This window comes from Heptranchias perlo, chromosome 26 (assembly GCF_035084215.1).
Source record: "Heptranchias perlo isolate sHepPer1 chromosome 26, sHepPer1.hap1, whole genome shotgun sequence".
Classification (NCBI taxonomy): Eukaryota; Metazoa; Chordata; class Chondrichthyes; order Hexanchiformes; family Hexanchidae; genus Heptranchias; species Heptranchias perlo.
Genome location: NC_090350.1, coordinates 7,438,185 through 7,464,510, shown reverse-complemented (window position 1 = coordinate 7,464,510; position 26,326 = coordinate 7,438,185). Strand labels below are relative to the sequence as shown.

Below are 26,326 nucleotides of genomic sequence, written 5' to 3'. Positions count from 1 at the left end.
ATTTCTTATGTTCTTATGTTCTCAAGAGGAAATATTTTCTCTACATCTATTCTATCCAATCCTATCAATATCTTAAAGACCTCTATCAGGTCACCCCTCAACCTTCTCTTTTCTAGAGAAAGGAGCCCCAGCCTGTTTAGTCTTTCCTGATAAGTATATCCTCCCAGTTCTAGTATCCTTGTGAATCTTTTTTGTACCTTCTCCAATGCCTATATCCTTTTTATGATATGGAGACCAGAACTGTGCACAGTACTCTAAGTGTTGTTTAACCAAGATTCTATACAAGTTTAACACAACAAGGTTTAAATTGGTTAACCCCTGAATGTGGGCGCGGGGGTCACAGTGCATGATTAACCCGCGTCCAGTCGTTGAGATGCAGGCAGCACATAACATTCGTGCTGCCTGGTGATTTCAGCGACTGCCGCGTGCAGCCAGCCCTACCTGTGCTGTTAAATGACTGCTTACCAGCATGGGGCCCAAATATTGGGAATGGCTCGCACCACTTAAAGACAGCCTGTACCTCTTGAAGGGGTGGTGCAGTGTGGCTGCAGGAAGCAGTGGAAGTCAATTGGGAAGTGAATCTGTGCTGCAATATAGTGCAGCATGGTGATGATGGGAACTCTGGAATTTTTAATGAGCAACAACGGGGCTGCTCAACGTTTGTGGGACTCCGATATTTGCAAAATATAAGATACGGGTCTGAACGGACATCAGAAAACGCACTCGTAATTCACAGATGCAGGTCCCGTCCTTATGTTTAAAAACCGTTGAGTTATTTTAAAACATTGAATAAAGATTGCTCACAACTACATCCCACATCCTTCAATCCGCACACCAGATCTCACCAATCTGCTGATCTGAGTTTGTACCGGGCCTGTGAGAGAGCATGCACCAAGGTTCTCTGATGATGCACTAGGTGCAAGAGGTGGACAGAAGGAGGGGCATCCTATATCCGCAGGGGCGGCAAGAGGCTCTCCAGACACATGCTCCCGAGGCAGTGGGAGGCAGTAGGGGACGAGGTCAATACCAGGAGCACAGCATCACGAACATGGATGCAGTGCAGGAAGAAGTTCAGTGATTTGACACGAGTGGTCAAGGTGAGTGAGGTCAACTGTCAAGTGGCATCTCCTACAAACTGCACCACTAGCCGCATCCACTGCTCCACACACTACACCCCCATCATCCACATACCAGCAAACTCTTTCAATCAGTACTCAACTCTTCCAATCAGATGCTTCCTCTCACCCTCACACATTACCACTGTTGCAAGCCGCACACCCTCAACTCATAGGTCACACACACTGTCAGCTATTCAACTATGACAGCCACATCAACCAAACACCTTGCAGGACAGTCACCGACACACTTCCCTCTTTCTTGCAGGAGAAGGTGGCGAATAACAGGAGGCAGCAAGTGGCAGTGGCTCCGTGGAACATGAACCTGCTGTCCTCTCTCAGGATGACAGCATTCCTGTCCCACCCCTGCCACTCCGCCAATGCCCTTGCTGTCGCCTGTCAGCTAGCCAGCCCACTCCCTGTAGAGTACTGAAACTTTATTATAGGAACAGGAGGAGGCCATTTAGCCTCTCGAGCCTGTTCCACCATTCAATGAGATCACAGCTGATCTGTGACCTAACTCCATATACCTGCCTTAGCCCCATATCCCTTAATACCTTTGGTTAGCAAAAATCTATCAATCTCAGATTTAAAATTAACAATTGAGCTAACATCAACTGCCGTTTGCGGAAGAGAGTTCCAAACTTCCACCACCCTTTGTGTGTAGAAATGTTTCTTAACTTCACTCCTGAAAGTCCTGGCTCTAATTTTTGGGCTGTGTCTCCTGGTCCCAGTATTCAAATATAGGAGACTCCAAAAACAGATACAAATGCATCAACAGCCAGAAGCAATAATCCAGCAACTAACCTGTAAATCCTGCATGATCCCTTTAAATAGCACTGGTGGGGGGTCCTCCATGCTGTTTAAGCCTTGTTCAGCTGTGTGAGGTTAAGACAGTGGAGTTGGTGGAGCAAAGACTTCCAATATAGCAGCGGTCCCTTTAAATCAGCGTTGTGCGCTGATCTACATTATAATCTCCTGATTTTACATGCTGCCGGCGTTCGTTAAGTGTGCGTGCTCAAACGCCTTTACCAAGATGGCGTCCTGCGCACGTCATGCCGGAAGTGTGCGTGCGCATCTCAGACGCCATTTTCGGGGCTTAGGAGTCAGGGTGGTGCCTAAAAAAGGGCACCACTTGACCCAATTTAACCCTCAACTTCTCTGCTTTTCAATTCCATCCCTCCAGAAATGAACCCCAGTGCTTGACTTGCCTTAGTAACCTGCGTCGCTACTTTTAGTGATTAGTGTATCTGTACCCCGAGATCCCTTTGCTCCTCTACTTTTAGAAATGATAATCCGGGACAAAATTAATAGTCACTTGGACAAGTGTGGATTAATTAAGGAAAGCCAGCACGGATTTGTTAAAGGCAAATCGTGTTGAACTAACCTGATTGAGTATTTTGATGCGGTAACAGAGAGGGTCGATGAGGGCAATGCGGTTGATGTGGCGTATATGGACTTTCAAAAGGTGTTTGGTGAAGTGCCACATAATAGACTTGTCAACAAAGTTGAAGCCCATGGAATAAAAGGGGCAGTGGCAGCATGGATACGAAATTGGCTAAGGGACAGGAAACAGAGTAGAGGTGAACGGTTGTTTTTCGGACTGGAGGGAGGTGTACAGTGGTGTTCCCCAGGGGTCGGTGCTGGGACCACTGCTTTTCTTTATATATATTAATAACTTGGACTTGGGTGTACAGGGCACAATTTCAAAATTTGCAGATGACACAAATCTTGGAAGTGTAGTGAATAGTGAGGAGGATAGTGATAGACTTCAAGAGGATATAGACAGGCTGGTGGAATGAGCGGAGAAGCAGGAAGTGATATATTTTGGTAAGAAGAATGAGGAGAGGCAATATAAACTAAATGGTACAATTCTAAAGGGGGTGCAGGAACAGAGAAATCTGGGGGTATATGCGCACAATCTTTGAAGGTGGCAGGGCAGGTTAAGTGGTTAAAAAAGCAGACGGGATCCTGGGCTTTATAAATAGAGGCATAGAGTACAAAAACAAGGAAGTCATGATGAACCTTTATAAAACACTGGTTCGGCCACAACTGGAGTATTTTGTCCAGTTCTGGGCACCGCACTTTAGGAAGGATGTGAAGGCCTTAGAGAGGGTGCAGAAATGATTTACGAAAATGAAAATGGTTCCAGGGACGAGGGATTTCAGTTACATGGATGGACTGGAGAAGCTGGGGTTGTTCTCCTTACAGCAGAGAAGGTTGAGAGGAGATTTGATGGAAGTGTTCAAAATCATGAAGGGTGTAGATAGAATATTTAGAAAGAAACTGTTCCCATTGGCAGATGGGTTGAGAACCAGAGGACACAGATTTAAGGTAATTGGCAAAAGAACCAAAGGCGACATGAGGAAAAACTTATTTATCCAGCGAGTGGTTATGATCTGGAATGCGCTGCCTGAAAGGGTGGTGGAGGCAGATTCAATCATGGCTTTCAAAAGGGAATTGGATAAATACTTGAAGGAAAGAAAATTGCATGGCTACGGGGATAGGGCGGGGGAGTGAGACGAGCTGGATTGCTCTTGCAGAGAGCCGGCACGGGCTTGATGGGCCGAATGGCCTCTTTCTGTGCTGTAACCATTCTATGATTCTATGATTCTCAACCCCATTTAGACTCTTATTATCCAAGCAACATGTGGCCTCCTTATTCTTCCTGCCAAAATGCACCATCTCACAACTTATATTGAAATTCATTTGCCAATTACACGCCCATGGTGTAAATTGTGAACAACAGTGGTCCCAGCACCGACCCCCGTGGAACACCAATTCCCACCTTTTGTCGGTCTGAGTAACTACCCTTAACCCCTACTCTCTGCTTTCTGTTTTGTAACCAGCTTGCTTTCTATTCTGCTGCCTGTCCCCTGACCAGCACATGCTCTGACCTTAGTCACAAATCTACAATGCCTTTTCCTATAGTTTCAATTTTACCCTTATCTCTTTATTCATCCACTGTGTTTCATTATTGGCTAGTTTGTCCTTGTTTTTTAGAGAAATATATTTCTCCTGAACTCTATTGATCACCGTTTGAAATATTTCCCACTGCTGTTCTATCTCTTTGTCGGTCAGAATGTTTTTCCAGTTTACCTTCTGTGTGTGATTTTGACTCTGATAGTTGAAATATCCGAAGCCTGCAGGGACGTGGAGATTTACTGCCTGTGTTTATTGGGTTACTATGGACCTGTCATTGTAGATTTAAATAACAGTCTTGTTTGGTTAAGTTGTGGATTATCAATATTACATCAGCAATCCGGTTTGTAGATGAATTATTTATTTTTCACATGGACATCTTTTCCGGGTCAGATCGAGAGCCAACTCCACACAAATGCTGAGACGCTTCAAATATCAACAGAAAGTGCCAAAAAAATAAACAACAAGCCTGTCAGCATCTGAACATTGTGTGTGTAGGATAGGCCTGTTACCAGCTGTTGTTTTGCCTGTCTGTTTATCTATCCTCATGTGTCTATAATGTCCGACCTTCCAACCGAGGGCTTTGATTGATAAATCAGCAGAATTTAAAGTTCAGTGGTTGGAGTTTCACAAACACGGAGGAGCCGTGAAGGGACTCGTGCACTGATTCTCCATCAGTAGATTTTGTGCTGCGGCTCCCCCCTGAGGGCAGCAGTAAGGTGGGGGGTGGGATGGGGGAGACAAATTCTACCGTCGCTCCCACTGCTGATCACTATTCTCTGACCCACTGGAGAATGGACACTATTGACAGCGGGCAGTGGCCCAAAGGTATGTCCCTGGAGGGAGGCCGATCGCGGGCCGACAGTGGCCCATGTGAGTGTTCCCTGTCCCTCCTGGCTCCACATCAAACTTAAAGAAGAGATAACTTACCCTTTTGATGGCGGCTGCTTGATAGGCCGCACCCCCACCTGGAAAACCTGAGCAGTGTAGGCCCGAAGCCTCCTCCACTCAGGGCAGCCCAATTTCCTTGAGGTCCTACAACAGGTGTTAGGCCCCTCAATAACATATGTAAAACGCCTAACGCCTGTTTTAGGCGGCTGTCCCGAGCCTGGGGCGCAGGACATTGGTCCCCGAAAATTGTTCTTCGTTGGGCCCGTGTTGCGGCCTGTAAAATGGGCTCGACCAGTTCCAATTTCTACCCCTAAATCAAAACTTCTACCTCATTTTTGTCACAATGAGTTGGAGTAGGAGACAGTGCGAGGAATTTTGTTCATGGAAGCGGAGAACGAGGCAGCTGATTTTTTGCTGGACGTTGATTGAGGCTCACTGCTTTCAGCTTGTGTTGCGATTGCGACTCTGCCCCCGATGCAGAATAAAATCTAGGGGAGCATTGACCATAATTGTGCTGGTGAGGTTTCAGCACTTCCACCGGGAGACTGCTGATATGAGCTGCTGTCGGGGAGTAGCCTGCAGTTATACAGCGCCTTTAAAGTAGTAAAACGTCCCAAGGAGCTTCACAGGAGCATAACCAGAAAAAATAATTGAAACCGAGCCAAAGAAGGAGATATTAGGACAGGTGGCCAAAAGCTTGGTCAACGAGGTAGGTTTTAAGGAGCTTCTTAAAGGAGGAGGGAGAGGTGGAGAGGCGGAGAGGTTTAGGGAGGGAATTCCAGAGCTTAGGGCCTAGCCGGCTGAAGGCACGGCCGCCAATGGTGGGGCAAAGGAAGGGGGGGATGGACAAGAGGTCAGAATTGGAGGAGTGTAGGGATCTCGGAGGGTTGTAGGGCTGGAGGAGGTTACAGAGATATGGAGGGGTGAGGCCGTGGAGGGATTTGAAAACAAGGATGAGAATTTTAAAATCGAGGCATTGGTGGACTGGGAGGCAATGTTGGTCAGCGAGTACGGGGGTGATGGGTGAGTGGGACTTGGTGCGTCATTGACCATTCGATTAAATCCATATTTTTCCAATATTTCAGACACGTGTTCCCTCAGGGCCTGCCGCGTGACTTCACCTTCCTTGCAACACTGCTGCTGAAGAAGAGGACACTGAAGGAGAACTGGTATATGATAAAAATCACCGACCAGAAGGGCCTGACTCAGGTAATGTGAAGCTGCCGCAGTTCATCTATTCCAGTCCCGTATTTACACAGTGTTCTGACCAACTGTTCAGAGACAAACCAGTCAGTGCTGGGCTGGAATTCAGTGTATCGGGATAAGCCTGGTACAAGAGTCTGGCTTAGCTGCCATTAAGCTCACGGAGCACACTGGGGTCGATTTTGACTTTTGAGCGACTACCAGTTCAGATGGTGAATGTTCCCCCCACCAACCCACCACTGCCCCCACCCCCCTGTGATTTTGAGGCCTCGGCCTCTTTTAAATCTGTCAGGCCAGCCGCTGGGCGCCAAACAGGGCTCCCAACGCAACTCGATGGATTTAGGACTCAAAATTGGGCCGTTGTGGCTGACAGCAAGTGGGGGGGGGCCGCGGAGGGTGGGGGTGTCGCGGAGGGTGTGAGGGGGGACCGCGGAGGGTGGGGGCGTCGCGGAGGATGGGAGGGGGGACCGCGGAGGGTGGTGTGTAGGGGGATCATTGAGGTGGGGGAGGGGTCGCAGAGGTGTCGCGGAGGGTGGAGGATGGGTCGAGAAGGGTCAGGGGTCGTGGAGATGGGGGAGGGGTCGTGGAAGGAGGGGAAAGGGTCACGGAGTGTGGGGAAGGGGTCGCGGAGGGAGGGAGTTGGGGGATCGCGGAGAGTGGGGAAGGGGTCGCGGAGGGTGAGGGTGGGGGATTGCGGAGGGTGGGGTACACGCTCTTGGGGTGGGAGGAGTTGCGGAAGACGAGTGGGGGGTTCGCGGAGGGAGGGTGTTCTGGGGTTGCTGCGGCCCAGATTAATTTTATAGGCCCGGAGGAGCTCGCGAATACAATTGAACACTTGCCTTGGGCCAGGCCTCTTCTGTTCCATCCGCCGTGGAAACGCACGGCGCAGGCTCTGATCAGTTCCCACCGAAAATGGCGATCGGGGCCCCATTTACGTCATAGGTCCCCGATCTCCATGTTAAAAGGAGCCGATGGCCTGAGACAGGCGGCGAGAGGCCCCTTTTAAAGTGGCGCCGGCCACATCACCGGGGTTACCGGGACAGTGAGGCGACCGAGCTCATTCTGAGTCCGTGATCACCCCGGTAACACCAGGAGAGGGCAGTGAGAATCGACCCAGAGACTTTAGATTTAAGGTAAAATTAAGGTCATCACCCAAAAGAACAAAGGGAGAGATTAGGATCTTTTTTGGTACAGAAGGTTGTTTGGACTAAAATCCGTAACAGCTCTTAAAAGGGAAGTGGATAAATATTTGACTAAGAAAAATTTAAAAGTGTGTGGGAGAATGGGCAGGAGAATGGGCCTAAAGTGACAATGCAAAGAGTCAGCACAAGCAGGATGGGCCAAATGGCCTCCTTCTGAGTTGTAAAATTCTATGACTGAGTTTACTGTTGGTGATTCCATACTGAAAGCCCACCTCCAAATGGATTAGATCAGCAATGCACCATATAGAGTCACCGTCCACAATATCACGACACACACAAGAGCTTTTCATGTTGCAATATAAAATGAAGGATCAGGTTAAGGTCTTGCGAAGGGTTCCTTCTGTCAGGTATTAAAGGGGAGGTTCCTCTCTCAGTTTAAGGTGTTGAGGGATGTGGAGGGGATGAGGCCTACAGTCAGGTCACTCTGATACAAACATAAAACAGCTGCAATTTCCATGATGGTTCACCGAACTCCAGCCATTCTGATCTCCGGTTACATAAGAACATAAGAACATAAGAAATAGGAGCAGGAGTAGGCCAATCGGCCCCTCGAGCCTGCTCCGCCATTCAATAAGATCATGGCTGATCTGATCCTAACCTCAAATCTAAATTCATGTCCAATTTCCTGCCCGCTCCCCGTAACCCCTAATTCCCTTTACTTCTAGGAAACTGTCGATTTCTGTTTTAAATTTATTTAATGATGTAGCTTCCACAGCTTCCTGGGGCAGCAAATTCCACAGACCCACCACCCTCTGAGTGAAGAAGTTTCTCTTTATCTCAGTTTTGAAAGAGCAGCCCCTTATTCTAAGATTATGCCCCCAAGTTCTAGTTTCACCCATCCTTGGGAACATCCTGACCGCATCCACCCGATCAAGCCCCTTCACAATCTTATATGTTTCAATAAGATCGCCTCTCATTCTTCTGAACTCCAATGAGTAGAGTCCCAATCTACTCAACCTCTCCTCATATGTCCGCCCCCTCATCCCCGGGATTAGCCGAGTGAGCCTTCTTTGTACTGCCTCGAGAGCAAGTATGTCTTTTCTTAAGTATGGACACCAAAACTGTATGCAGTGTTCCAGGTGCGGTCTCACCAATACCTTATATAACTGCAGCAATACCTCCCTGTTTTTATATTCTATCCCCCGAGCAATAAAAGCCAACATTCCGTTGGCCTTCTTGATCACCTGCTGCACCTGCATACTAACCTTTTGATTTTCTTGCACTAGGACCCCCAGATCCCTTTGTACTGCAGTACTTTCCAGTTTCTCGCCATTAAGATAATAACTTGCTCTCTGATTTTTCCTGCCAAAGTGCATAACCTCACATTTTCCAATATTGTATTGCATCTGCCAAATCTCCGCCCACTCACCCAGCCTGTCTATATCCCCTTGTAGGTTTTTTATGTCCTCCTCACTCTCTACTTTCCCTCCCATCTTTGTATCATCTGCAGACTTTGATATGTTACACTCGGTCCCCTCCTCCAAATCGTTAATATTATGCCGTTTCTCCGTGTTTTCCGCCAATGTTCTACCTGAAGTGACGGCTGGAGATGGGAGAATTCCACGGAAATTGTACCCAATAGCTTAAAATAAAAGTGATCTCATTTTTGTACTGTGGACTTTTTTGTCCAGTCGTCTGATTTTTATTTCTGCTGCATTCAGTTTTCAGTTCGTATCGATGGAAGGGACAAAACGGTGGAGTACAAGGCCAGAGGTCGTTTCCAAGACTACGTGCACTGGGTGTTCAGCAGTGAGGGGGTGGCTGCGCTCTTCGACCTGCAGTGGCACAAGCTGGTGGTCAGCGTGCAGGCGAACGTGGCCTCTCTCTACGTCGACTGCCATCTGATCGAGATCAAATCGGTGGAAGGGAGGGCCAACATCGACATCGAGGGGGAGACGGTCATCAGCAGGCTGGCCGAAGACAGCAGGCCAGCTGAGGTCTGTGCCACTGTCATATTACAACCCACAGCATTTATACCATGCCCTCCGCGGCACTGAACACTGTGGTGGGGGGGCAAGCAACCATCTCTGACGTCCAGCGTTGCCATGGTGACAATGATGGGGAATATCTCAGATGATGTCGTTCCCTCATTTTCATATTGTTATAAGACACCCCCCCCATATATGGACCAATGGTACTGCAAAAAAAACCTCACTTCCAGTGGACAATCCCAGAATGGCGGGTGAGTGGGTGAAGTAGCAGATTGGTTCCCATTGCTTGTCCCGCCCAAGCTTGCCAAAGTTATAGGAACAGGAGTAGGCCATTCAGCCCCTCGAGCCTATACCGCCATTCAATCAGATCATGGCTGATCTGTATCCTAACTCCATCCACCAGCCTTGTTTTCGTAACCCTTAATACCCAACAAAAATCTATCAATCTCAGTTTTGAAATTTTCAATTGACCCCCAGCCTCAACAGCTTTTTGGGGGAAAGAGTTCCAGATTTCCACTCCCCTTTGTGTGAAGAAGTGCTTCCTGATATCACCCCTGAGTGGCCTAACTCTAATTTTAAGGTTATGTCCCCTTGTTCTGGAATCCCCCACCAGAGGATCTAGCTTCTCTCTATCTCCCCTGTCAAATTCTTTAATCACCTTAAACACCTTGATTGGATCACCCCTTAATCTCTGTACTCGAGGGCTCGCCAACGTTACTCCAGGCAGTTGGCATAACTCGGGTGAAAGATGACATCCCCACTGTCAGGCTTTTACACATAAAGACCAGGGACTAGGGGGGAGCTGCTGAGTGAACGACACTCCTGTGGACCAGTGCACGTCCAGAACCGCCTCAGGACAGGAGGGAGAAGAATGTGAGAAATCCAAGGAAACCTCATTAAAACAAACCTAGACCTTGTGTCAGGCCTCAACGAGTTGAATGGGTTCTGATTGCTGGATTTGCCCCAATGAGGGAATGATGGACACAGACTGAGCATCACAGAGGAGCCTTCAAACAGGTTATTTTAAAGAGTTCTTGTTGAGGCTCTCCCAATGGTTCAGTGGATGAAAGTACCCCTCAATCTGGTACTGAGTTGTACGGAGCAGGATGGCAGTGGGGCCGTACAGTCGGTCTCAGTTCCTTTGGGTGAGGAAAAGGGGGAGGGGGAGCCGGCAGATTGACTCCCATTGCGTATCCCAAAAATCAACCAGCGCCTCCACTTCCGATTGCGAGCCCGTGACCCCTGTGAGAAAAGTTATGTGTCCAGACACTGGATAAAGACCTGATCATGATTCTTTGTGACTCCTTTCATGATTGAACAGGCTGCCAACACTCACCCTCTGGACTGACACATTTAGAATGGTGACTTGTGTGCTGGAGGACTGTCAGTGACCCTCCCCCCCGCCGACTTATCCAAACATCAGTCACCACCTTCAGTGGAGGACAGGGGACAATTGGAAGGATGGGACAACAGAAATAGAGACCCTGTTGAGCTCCGCCTTCACCCCCCTTCCTCCTACACCGACTGAACAAACCCTGCAGATGTTGGTCAGTCACATGGAAAGAGCTGAGCTCGCCTCTTCTAATTCATCGTCCGGTCTCTCTGCACAGGTTGACCTTCAGCAGATGATTCTGTTCTGTGATCCTCTCATGGCGGAGCGGTTGACGTGCTGCGAGATCCCAGGGGTCAGGGTAAGTAACAGAGTCCCATCTCCTTCCTAATCCTGCCCGGAATCCCGTCACCAACCTGAGCTCCTGACAGCATTCCTGCAACCCAGGAATCACCTCCTGTTGAAACGTCCCTTGTTTTCTGGAAGGTCAGTGATGGTTCTCAGCTGCTCCTTCAGCTCTGGAGTTACAGTTCATGGCAGAGAGAAAGTGACCGTACAGGGAGCTGTCCAGTTATAATGCTGGATTGAGCCAAGCGTCCTATGGACAGTTAACACAGGTGACAGAATCAATCAATCTATCTATTCAGTGAGCGAGTGGTCAATCTATGGACTAGGTTCCCGAGCGAGACGGTGGAAGTAGATATTGTGGATTCATTCAAATGTAAATTAGATGGATTTTGGGATATGAGTAATTAGAGTCATGACATGTGGTGAGTGTAACAGACTTGGGAGGAACAGGTGACTTTGGACCGATGGTTCCCAAAACTCTCCATCACTGGGGTTTTCCTCACCTCATGTCCGGGTCTGTTGTAGACTCATTGATAGAGATTGATCACTGTGATTAATCAACAATTCCATCATCGTTGTATCGTGGGACTCCCAAAATGGTAGAAGGAAAACGAGATGGTCTTTTCCATCCAAAAATTCCTACCTTCCTGTCCATATAAATCTATTCTAAATCTGTCTCGATAAATCTATTCTATACCTGTCTATATAAATCTATTATATAACTCTCTATATAAATCTATTCTATATCTGTCTATATAAATCTATTATATATCTATATAAATCTATTCTAAATCTGTCTATATAAATCTATTCTATATCTCTCTATATAAATCTATTCGATATCTCTCTATATAAATCTATTCTATACCTGTCGATATAAATCTATCCTATATCTCTATATATAAATCTATTCTATACCTGTCGATATAAACCAAATGTATATCTGTCAACATAAATCTATTCTATACCTGTCTATATAAATCTATTCTATATCTCCCGATATAAATCTATTCTATACCTGTCTATATAAATCTATTCTATACCTGTCTATATAAATCTATTCTATATCTCTCTATATAAATCCATTCTATATCTATCTATATAAATCTATTCTATATCTGTCCATATAAACCTATTCTATTTCTCTCCATATAAATCTATTCTATATCTCTCTATATAAATCTATTCTATATCTGTCTATATAAATCTATTCTATATCTGTCGATATAAATCTATTCTATATCTGTCTATATAAATCTAATCTATATCTGTCTATATAAATCTATTCTATACCTGTCTATATAAATTTATTCTATATTTCTCTATATAAATCTATTCTATACCTGTCTATATAAATCTATTCTATATCTCTCTATATAAATCTATTCTATATCTGTCCATATAAACCTATTCTATTTCTCTCTATATAAATCTATTCTATATCTCTCTATATAAATCTATTCTATATCTCTCCATATAAATCTATTCTATATCTCTCCATATAAATCTATTCTATATCTGTCTATATAAATCTATTCTATATCTGTCTATATAAATCTATTCTATATCTGTCCATATAAATCTATTCTATACCTGTCTATATAAATCTATTCTATATCTGTCTATATAAATCTATTCTATATCTGTCTATATAAATCTATTCTATATCTCTCTATATAAATCTATTCTATATCTGTCTATATAAATCTATTCTATACCTGTCTATATAAATCTATTCTATATCTCTCTATATAAATCTATTCTATATCTGTCTATATAAATCTATTCTATATCTGTCCATATAAATCTATTCTATATCTCTCTATATAAATCTATTCTATATCTGTCTATATAAATCTATTCTATATCTCTCTATATAAATCTATTCTATATCTGTCTATATAAACCTATTCTATACCTGTCTATATAAAATCTATTCTATATCTCTCTATATAAATCTATTCTATATCTGTCTATATAAATCTATTCTATATCTGTCTATATAAATCTATTCTATATCTCTCTATATAAATCTATTCTATATCTCTCTATATAAACCTATTCTATACCTGTCTATATAAATCTATTCTATATCTCTCTATATAAATCTATTCTATATCTGTCTATATAAATCTATTCTATATCTCTCTATATAAACCTATTCTATACCTGTCTAAATAAATCTATTCTATATCTCTCTATATAAACCTATTCTATACCTGTCTATATAAATCTATTCTATATCTCTCTATATAAACCTATTCTATACCTGTCCATATAAATCTATTCTATATCTCTCTATATAAACCTATTCTATACCTGTCTATATAAATCTATTCTATATCTTTCTGCATAAATCTATTCTATATCTGTCTATATAAATCTATTCTATATCTCTCTATATAAATCTATTCTATATCTGTCTATATAAATCTATTCTATATCTGTCCATATAAATCTATTCTATATCTCTCTATATAAATCTATTCTATATCTGTCTATATAAACCTATTCTATACCTGTCTATATAAAATCTATTCTATATCTCTCTATATAAATCTATTCTATATCTGTCTATATAAATCTATTCTATATCTGTCTATATAAATCTATTTTATATCTCTCTATATAAATCTATTCTATATCTCTCTATATAAACCTATTCTATACCTGTCTATATAAATCTATTCTATATCTCTCTATATAAATCTATTCTATATCTGTCTATATAAATCTATTCTATATCTCTCTATATAAACCTATTCTATACCTGTCTATATAAATCTATTCTATATCTCTCTATATAAACCTATTCTATACCTGTCTATATAAATCTATTCTATATCTCTCTATATAAATCTATTCTATATCTGTCTATATAAATCTATTCTATACCTGTCTATATAAATCTATTCTATATCTCTCTATATAAATCTATTCTATATCTGTCTATATAAATCTATTCTATATCTCTCTATATAAATCTATTCTATATCTGTCTATATAAATCTATTCTATATCTGTCTATATAAATCTATTCTATATCTCTCTATATAAATCTATTCTATATCTATCTATATAAATCTATTCTATATCTGACTATATAAACCTATTCTATATCTCTCTATATAAATCTATTCTATATCTGTCTATATAAATCTATTCTATATCTGTCTATATACACCTATTCTATATCTCTCTATATAAATCTATTCTATATCTGTCTATATAAATCTATTCTATATCTGTCTATATAAACCTATTCTATATCTCTCTATATAAATCTATTCTATATCTCTCTATATAAATCTATTCTATATCTCTCTATATAAATCTATTCTATATCTCTCTATATAAATCTATTCTATATCTGTCTATATAAATCTATTCTATATCTCTCTATATAAATCTATTCTATATCTCTCTATATAAATCTATTCTATATCTGTCCATATAAATCTATTCTATATCTGTCTATATAAACCTATTCTATATCTCTCTATATAAATCTATTCTATATCTCTCTATATAAATCTATTCTATATCTGTCTATAGAAATCTATTCTATATCTCTCTATATAAATCTATTCTATATCTCTCTATATAAATCTATTCTATATCTGTCCATATAAATCTATTCTATACCTGTCTATATAAATTTATTCTATATCTCTCTATATAAATCTATTCTATATCTGTCCATATAAATCTATTCTATATCTCTCTATATAAATCTATTCTATACCTGTCTATATAAATCTATTCTATATCTGTCTATATAAATCTATTCTATATCTGTCTATATAAATCTATTCTATATCTCTCTATATAAATCTATTCTATATCTCTCTATATAAATCTATTCTATACCTGTCTATATAAATCTATTCTATATCTCTCTATATAAATCTATTCTATATCTGTCTATATAAATCTATTCTATATCTGTCCATATAAATCTATTCTATATCTCTCTATATAAATCTATTCTATATCTGTCTATATAAATCTATTCTATATCTCTCTATATAAATCTATTCTATATCTGTCTATATAAACCTATTCTATACCTGTCTATATAAAATCTATTCTATATCTCTCTATATAAATCTATTCTATATCTGTCTATATAAATCTATTCTATATCTGTCTATATAAATCTATTCTATATCTCTCTATATAAATCTATTCTATATCTCTCTATATAAACCTATTCTATACCTGTCTATATAAATCTATTCTATATCTCTCTATATAAATCTATTCTATATCTGTCTATATAAATCTATTCTATATCTCTCTATATAAACCTATTCTATACCTGTCTAAATAAATCTATTCTATATCTCTCTATATAAACCTATTCTATACCTGTCTATATAAATCTATTCTATATCTCTCTATATAAACCTATTCTATACCTGTCTATATAAATCTATTCTATATCTCTCTATATAAACCTATTCTATACCTGTCTATATAAATCTATTCTATATCTTTCTGCATAAATCTATTCTATATCTGTCTATATAAATCTATTCTATATCTCTCTATATAAATCTATTCTATATCTGTCTATATAAATCTATTCTATATCTGTCCATATAAATCTATTCTATATCTCTCTATATAAATCTATTCTATATCTGTCGATATAAACCTATTCTATACCTGTCTATATAAAATCTATTCTATATCTCTCTATATAAATCTATTCTATATCTGTCTATATAAATCTATTCTATATCTGTCTATATAAATCTATTCTATATCTCTCTATATAAATCTATTCTATATCTCTCTATATAAACCTATTCTATACCTGTCTATATAAATCTATTCTATATCTCTCTATATAAATCTATTCTATATCTGTCTATATAAATCTATTCTATATCTCTCTATATAAACCTATTCTATACCTGTCTATATAAATCTATTCTATATCTCTCTATATAAACCTATTCTATACCTGTCTATATAAATCTATTCTATATCTCTCTATATAAATCTATTCTATATCTGTCTATATAAATCTATTCTATACCTGTCTATATAAATCTATTCTATATCTCTCTATATAAATCTATTCTATATCTGTCTATATAAATCTATTCTATATCTCTCTATATAAATCTATTCTATATCTGTCTATATAAATCTATTCTATATCTGTCTATATAAATCTATTCTATATCTCTCTATATAAATCTATTCTATATCTCTCTATATAAATCTATTCTATATCTATCTATATAAATCTATTCTATATCTGTCTATATAAACCTATTCTATATCTCTCTATATAAATCTATTCTATATCTGTCTATATAAATCTATTCTATATCTGTCTATATACACCTATTCTATATCTCTCTATATAAATCTATTCTATATCTGTCTATATAAATCTATTCTATATCTGTCTATATAAACCTATTCTATATCTCTCTATATAAATCTATTCTATATCTCTCTATATAAATCTATTCTATATCTCTCTATATAAATCTATTCTATATCTCTCTATATAAATCTATTCTATATCTGTCTATATAAATCTATTCTATATCTCTCTATATAAATCTATTCTATATCTCTCTATATAAATCTATTCTATATCTGTCTATATAAATCTATTCTATATCTGTCTATATAAACCTATTCTATATCTCTCTATATAAATCTATTCTATATCTCTCTATATAAATCTATTCTATATCTGTCTATAGAAATCTATTCTATATCTCTCTATATAAATCTATTCTATATCTCTCTATATAAATCTATTCTATATCTGTCCATATAAATGTATTCTATACCTGTCTATATAAATTTATTCTATATCTCTCTATATAAATCTATTCTATATCTGTCCATATAAATCTATTCTATATCTCTCTATATAAATCTATTCTATATCTGTCTATATAAATCTATTCTATATCTCTCCATATAAATCTATTCTATATCTGTCTATATAAACCTATTCTATACCTGTCTATATAAAATCTATTCTATATCTCTCTATATAAATCTATTCTATATCTGTCTATATAAATCTATTCTATATCTGTCTATATAAATCTATTCTATATCTCTCTATATAAATCTATTCTATATCTCTCTATATAAACCTATTCTATATCTCTCTATATAAATCTATTCTATATCTGTCTATATAAATCTATTCTATACCTGTCTATATAAATCTATTCTATATCTCTCTATATAAATCTATTCTATATCTGTCTATATAAATCTATTCTATATCTCTCTATATAAATCTATTCTATATCTGTCTATATAAATCTATTCTATATCTGTCTATATAAATCTATTCTATATCTCTCTATATAAATCTATTCTATATCTATCTATATAAATCTATTCTATATCTGACTATATAAACCTATTCTATATCTCTCTATATAAATCTATTCTATATCTGTCTATATAAATCTATTCTATATCTGTCTATATACACCTATTCTATATCTCTCTATATAAATCTATTCTATATCTGTCTATATAAATCTATTCTATATCTGTCTATATAAACCTATTCTATATCTCTCTATATAAATCTATTCTATATCTCTCTATATAAATCTATTCTATATCTCTCTATATAAATCTATTCTATATCTCTCTATATAAATCTATTCTATATCTGTCTATATAAATCTATTCTATATCTCTCTATATAAATCTATTCTATATCTCTCTATATAAATCTATTCTATATCTGTCTATATAAATCTATTCTATATCTGTCTATATAAACCTATTCTATATCTCTCTATATAAATCTATTCTATATCTCTCTATATAAATCTATTCTATATCTGTCTATAGAAATCTATTCTATATCTCTCTATATAAATCTATTCTATATCTCTCTATATAAATCTATTCTATATCTGTCCATATAAATCTATTCTATACCTGTCTATATAAATTTATTCTATATCTCTCTATATAAATCTATTCTATATCTGTCCATATAAATCTATTCTATATCTCTCTATATAAATCTATTCTATACCTGTCTATATAAATCTATTCTATATCTGTCTATATAAATCTATTCTATATCTGTCTATATAAATCTATTCTATATCTCTCTATATAAATCTATTCTATATCTCTCTATATAAATCTATTCTATACCTGTCTATATAAATCTATTCTATATCTCTCTATATAAATCTATTCTATATCTGTCTATATAAATCTATTCTATATCTGTCCATATAAATCTATTCTATATCTCTCTATATAAATCTATTCTATATCTGTCTATATAAATCTATTCTATATCTCTCTATATAAATCTATTCTATATCTGTCTATATAAACCTATTCTATACCTGTCTATATAAAATCTATTCTATATCTCTCTATATAAATCTATTCTATATCTGTCTATATAAATCTATTCTATATCTGTCTATATAAATCTATTCTATATCTCTCTATATAAATCTATTCTATATCTCTCTATATAAACCTATTCTATACCTGTCTATATAAATCTATTCTATATCTCTCTATATAAATCTATTCTATATCTGTCTATATAAATCTATTCTATATCTCTCTATATAAACCTATTCTATACCTGTCTAAATAAATCTATTCTATATCTCTCTATATAAACCTATTCTATACCTGTCTATATAAATCTATTCTATATCTCTCTATATAAACCTATTCTATACCTGTCTATATAAATCTATTCTATATCTCTCTATATAAACCTATTCTATACCTGTCTATATAAATCTATTCTATATCTTTCTGCATAAATCTATTCTATATCTGTCTATATAAATCTATTCTATATCTCTCTATATAAATCTATTCTATATCTGTCTATATAAATCTATTCTATATCTGTCCATATAAATCTATTCTATATCTCTCTATATAAATCTATTCTATATCTGTCGATATAAACCTATTCTATACCTGTCTATATAAAATCTATTCTATATCTCTCTATATAAATCTATTCTATATCTGTCTATATAAATCTATTCTATATCTGTCTATATAAATCTATTCTATATCTCTCTATATAAATCTATTCTATATCTCTCTATATAAACCTATTCTATACCTGTCTATATAAATCTATTCTATATCTCTCTATATAAATCTATTCTATATCTGTCTATATAAATCTATTCTATATCTCTCTATATAAACCTATTCTATACCTGTCTATATAAATCTATTCTATATCTCTCTATATAAACCTATTCTATACCTGTCTATATAAATCTATTCTATATCTCTCTATATAAATCTATTCTATATCTGTCTATATAAATCTATTCTATACCTGTCTATATAAATCTATTCTATATCTCTCTATATAAATCTATTCTATATCTGTCTATATAAATCTATTCTATATCTCTCTATATAAATCTATTCTATATCTGTCTATATAAATCTATTCTATATCTGTCTATATAAATCTATTCTATATCTCTCTATATAAATCTATTCTATATCTCTCTATATAAATCTATTCTATATCTATCTATATAAATCTATTCTATATCTGTCTATATAAACCTATTCTATATCTCTCTATATAAATCTATTCTATATCTGTCTATATAAATCTATTCTATATCTGTCTATATACACCTATTCTATATCTCTCTATATAAATCTATTCTATATCTGTCTATATAAATCTATTCTATATCTGTCTATATAAACCTATTCTATATCTCTCTATATAAATCTATTCTATATCTCTCTATATAAATCTATTCTATATCTCTCTATATAAATCTATTCTATATCTCTCTATATAAATCTATTCTATATCTGTCTATATAAATCTATTCTATATCTCTCTATATAAATCTATTCTATATCTCTCTATATAAATCTATTCTATATCTGTCTATATAAATCTATTCTATATCTGTCTATATAAACCTATTCTATATCTCTCTATATAAATCTATTCTATATCTCTCTATATAAATCTATTCTATATCTGTCTATAGAAATCTATTCTATATCTCTCTATATAAATCTATTCTATATCTCTCTATATAAATCTATTCTATATCTGTCCATATAAATGTATTCTATACCTGTCTATATAAATTTATTCTATATCTCTCTATATAAATCTATTCTATATCTGTCCATATAAATCTATTCTATATCTCTCTATATAAATCTATTCTATATCTGTCTATATAAATCTATTCTATATCTCTCCATATAAATCTATTCTATATCTGTCTATATAAACCTATTCTATACCTGTCTATATAAAATCTATTCTATATCTCTCTATATAAATCTATTCTATATCTGTCTATATAAATCTATTCTATATCTGTCTATATAAATCTATTCTATATCTCTCTATATAAATCTATTCTATATCTCTCTATATAAACCTATTCTATACCTGTCTATATAAATCTATTCTATATCTCTCTATATAAATCTATTCTATATCTGTCTATATAAATCTATTCTATATCTCTCTATATAAACCTATTCTATACCTGTCTAAATAAATCTATTCTATATCTCTCTATATAAACCTATTCTATACCTGTCTATATAAATCTATTCTATATCTCTCTATATAAACCTATTCTATACCTGTCTATATAAAATCTATTCTATATCTCTCTATATAAATCTATTCTATATCTGTCTATATAAATCTATTCTATATCTGTCTATATAAATCTATTCTATATCTCTCTATATAAATCTATTCTATATCTCTCTATATAAACCTATTCTATACCTGTCTATATAAATCTATTCTATACCTCTCTATATAAATCTATTCTATATCTGTCTATATAAATCTATTCTATATCTCTCTATATAAACCTATTCTATACCTGTCTAAATAAATCTATTCTATATCTCTCCATATAAACCTATTCTATACCTGTCTATATAAATCTATTCTATATCTCTCTATATAAACCTATTCTATACCTGTCTATATAAATCTATTCTATATCTTTCTGTATAAATCTATTCTATATCTGTCTATATAAATCTATTCTATATCTCTCTATATAAATCTATTCTATATCTGTCTATATAAATCTATTCTATATCTGTCCATATAAATCTATTCTATATCTCTCTATATAAATCTATTCTATATCTGTCTATATAAACCTATTCTATACCTGTCTATATAAAATCTATTCTATATCTCTCTATATAAATCTATTCTATATCTGTCTATATAAATCTATTCCATATCTGTCTATATAAATCTATTCTATATCTCTCTATATAAATCTATTCTATATCTCTCTATATAAACCTATTCTATACCTGTCTATATAAATCTATTCTATATCTCTCTATATAAATCTATTCTATATCTGTCTATATAAATCTATTCTATATCTCTCTATATAAACCTATTCTATACCTGTCTATATAAATCTATTCTATATCTCTCTATATAAACCTATTCTATACCTGTCTATATAAATCTATTCTATATCTCTCTATATAAATCTATTCTATATCTGTCTATATAAATCTATTCTATACCTGTCTATATAAATCTATTCTATATCTCTCTATATAAATCTATTCTATATCTGTCTATATAAATCTATTCTATATCTCTCTATATAAATCTATTCTATATCTGTCTATATAAATCTATTCTATATCTGTCTATATAAATCTATTCTATATCTCTCTATATAAATCTATTCTATATCTCTCTATGTAAATCTATTCTATATCTGTCTATATAAATCTATTCTATATCTCTCTATATAAATCTATTCTATATCTCTCTATATAAATCTATTCTATATCTATCTATATAAATCTATTCTGTATCTGTCTATATAAACCTATTCTATATCTCTCTATATAAATCTATTCTATATCTGTCTATATAAATCTATTCTATATCTGTCTATATACACCTATTCTATATCTCTCTATATAAATCTATTCTATATCTGTCTATATAAATCTATTCTATATCTGTCTGTATAAACCTATTCTATATCTCTCTATATAAATCTATTGTATATCTCTCTATATAAATCTATTCTATATCTCTCTATATAAATCTATTCTATATCTCTCTATATAAATCTATTCTATATCTGTCTATATAAATCTATTCTATATCTCTCTATATAAATCTATTCTATATCTCTCTATATAAATCTATTCTATATCTGTCTATATAAATCTATTCTATATCTGTCTATATAAACCTATTCTATATCTCTCTATATAAATCTATTCTATATCTGTCTATATAAATCTATTCTATATCTCTCTATATAAATCTATTCTATATCTCTCGATATAAACCTATTCTATACCTGTCTATATAAATCTATTCTATATCTCTCTATATAAATCTATTCTATATCTGTCTATATAAATCTATTCTATATCTCTCTATATAAACCTATTCTATACCTGTCTAAATAAATCTATTCTATATCTCTCTATATAAACCTATTCTATACCTGTCTATATAAATCTATTCTATATCTCTCTATATAAACCTATTCTATACCTGTCTATATAAAATCTATTCTATATCTCTCTATATAAATCTATTCTATATCTGTCTACATAAATCTATTCTATATCTGTCTATATAAATCTATTCTATATCTCTCTATATAAATCTATTCTATATCTCTCTATATAAACCTATTCTATACCTGTCTATATAAATCTATTCTATATCTCTCTATATAAATCTATTCTATATCTGTCTATATAAATCTATTCTATATCTCTCTATATAAACCTATTCTATACCTGTCTAAATAAATCTATTCTATATCTCTCCATATAAACCTATTCTATACCTGTCTATATAAATCTATTCTATATCTCTCTATATAAACCTATTCTATACCTGTCTATATAAATCAATTCTATCTCTCTCTATATAAACCTATTCTATACCTGTCTATATAAATCTATTCTATATCTTTCTGTATAAATCTATTCTATATCTGTCCATATAAATCTATTCTATATCTCTCTATATAAATCTATTCTATATCTGTCTATATAAATCTATTCTATATCTGTCCATATAAATCTATTCTATATCTCTCTATATAAATCTATTCTATATCTGTCTATATAAACCTATTCTATACCTGTCTATATAAAATCTATTCTATATCTCTCTATATAAATCTATTCTATATCTGTCTATATAAATCTATTCTATATCTGTCTATATAAATCTATTCTATATCTCTCTATATAAATCTATTCTATATCTCTCTATATAAACCTATTCTATACCTGTCTATATAAATCTATTCTATATCTCTCTATATAAATCTATTCTATATCTGTCTATATAAATCTATTCTATATCTCTCTATATAAACCTATTCTATACCTGTCTATATAAATCTATTCCATATCTCTCTATATAAACCTATTCTATACCTGTCTATATAAATCTATTCTATATCTCTCTATATAAATCTATTCTATATCTGTCTATATAAATCTATTCTATACCTGTCTATATAAATCTATTCTATATCTCTCTATATAAATCTATTCTATATCTGTCTATATAAATCTATTCTATATCTCTCTATATAAATCTATTCTATATCTGTCTATATAAATCTATTCTATATCTGTCTATATAAATCTATTCTATATCTCTCTATATAAATCTATTCTATATCTCTCTATATAAATCTATTCTATATCTGTCTATATAAATCTATTCTATATCTCTCTATATAAATCTATTCTATATCTCTCTATATAAATCTATTCTATATCTATCTATATAAATCTATTCTATATCTGTCTATATAAATCTATTCTATATCTCTCTATATAAATCGATTCTATATCTCTCTATATAAATCTATTCTATATCTGTCTATATAAATCTATTCTATATCTGTCTATATACACCTATTCTATATCTCTCTATATAAATCTATTCTATATCTGTCTATATAAATCTATTCTATATCTGTCTATATAAACCTATTCTATATCTCTCTATATAAATCTATTGTATATCTCTCTATATAAATCTATTCTATATCTCTCTATATAAATCTATTCTATATCTCTCTATATAAATCTATTCTATATCTGTCTATATAAATCTATTCTATATCTCTCTATATAAATCTATTCTATATCTCTCTATATAAATCTATTCTATATCTGTCTATATAAATCTATTCTATATCTGTCTATATAAACCTATTCTATATCTCTCTATATAAATCTATTCTATATCTCTCTATATAAATCTATTCTATATCTGTCTATATAAATCTATTCTATATCTCTCTATATAAATCTATTCTATATCTCTCTATATAAATCTATTCTATATCTGTCTATATAAATCTATTCTATACCTGTCTATATAAATTTATTCTATATCTCTCTATATAAATCTATTCTATATCTGTCCATATAAATCTATTCTATATCTCTCTATATAAATCTATTCTATATCTGTCTATATAAACCTATTCTATACCTGTCTATATAAAATCTATTCTATATCTCTCTATATAAATCTATTCTATATCTGTCTATATAAATCTATTCTATATCTCTCTATATAAATCTATTCTATATCTCTCTATATAAACCTATTCTATACCTGTCTATATAAATCTATTCTATATCTCTCTATATAAATCTATTCTATATCTGTCTATATAAATCTATTCTATATCTCTCTATATAAACCTATTCTATACCTGTCTAAATAAATCTATTCTATATCTCTCTATATAAACCTATTCTATACCTGTCTATATAAATCTATTCGATATCTCTCTATATAAACCTATTCTATACCTGTCTATATAAATCTATTCTATATCTCTCTATATAAATCTATTCTATATCTGTCTATATAAATCTATTCTATATCTCTCCATATAAATCTATTCTATATCTTTCTGTATAAATCTATTCTATATCTGTCTATATAAATCTATTCTATATCTCTCTATATAAATCTATTCTATATCTGTCTATATAAATCTATTCTATATCTGTCCATATAAATCTATTCTATATCTCTCTATATAAATCTATTCTATATCTGTCTATATAAACCTATTCTATACCTGTCTATATAAAATCTATTCTATATCTCTCTATATAAATCTATTCTATATCTGTCTATATAAATCTATTCTATATCTGTCTATATAAATCTATTCTATATCTCTCGATATAAATCTATTCTATATCTCTCTATATAAACCTATTCTATACCTGTCTATATAAATCTATTCTATATCTCTCTATATAAATCTATTCTATATCTGTCTATATAAATCTATTCTATATCTCTCTATATAAACCTATTCTATACCTGTCTATATAAATCTATTCTATATCTCTCTATATAAACCTATTCTATACCTGTCTACATAAATCTATTCTATATCTCTCTATATAAATCTATTCTATATCTGTCTATATAAATCTATTCTATACCTGTCTATATAAATCTATTCTATATCTCTCTATATAAATCTATTCTATATCTGTCTATATAAATCTATTCTATATCTCTCTATATAAATCTATTCTATATCTGTCTATATAAATCTATTCTATATCTGTCTATATAAATCTATTCTATATCTCTCTATATAAATCTATTCTATATCTCTCTATATAAATCTATTCTATATCTGTCTATATAAATCTATTCTATATCTCTCTATATAAATCTATTCTATATCTCTCTATATAAATCTATTCTATATCTATCTATATAAATCTATTCTATATCTGTCTATATAAACCTATTCTATATCTCTCTATATAAATCTATTCTATATCTGTCTATATAAATCTATTCTATATCTGTCTATATACACCTATTCTATATCTCTCTATATAAATCTATTCTATATCTGTCTATATAAATCTATTCTATATCTGTCTATATAAACCTATTCTATATCTCTCTATATAAATCTATTCTATATCTCTCTATATAAATCTATTCTATATCTCTCTATATAAATCTATTCTATATCTCTCTATATAAATCTATTCTATATCTCTCTATATAAATCTATTCTATATCTCTCTATATAAATCTATTCTATATCTGTCTATATAAATCTATTCTATATCTGTCTATATAAACCTATTCTATATCTCTCCATATAAATCTATTCTATATCTCTCTATATAAATCTATTCTATATCTGTCTATATAAATCTATTCTATATCTCTCTATATAAATCTATTCTATATCTCTCTATATAAATCTATTCTATATCTGTCTATATAAATCTATTCTATACCTGTCTATATAAATTTATTCTATATCT

General features: G+C 33.4%; 1 protein-coding gene across 5 annotated transcripts in view; it reads left to right on the top strand.

Annotated features, from left to right (window-relative positions):
- Positions 1-26,326, top strand: part of col16a1 (collagen, type XVI, alpha 1) — a 410,059-nt gene that overhangs the window by 124,389 nt on the left and 259,344 nt on the right. For all 5 annotated transcript variants that reach the window (XM_068006392.1, XM_068006393.1, XM_068006394.1 and 2 more), the window contains exons 5-7: positions 6,014-6,137; positions 8,995-9,270; positions 10,875-10,955. In XM_068006392.1, the coding sequence (XP_067862493.1) occupies positions 6,014-6,137; positions 8,995-9,270; positions 10,875-10,955 (481 nt within the window). The remainder of the gene's footprint in view (positions 1-6,013; positions 6,138-8,994; positions 9,271-10,874; positions 10,956-26,326) is intronic.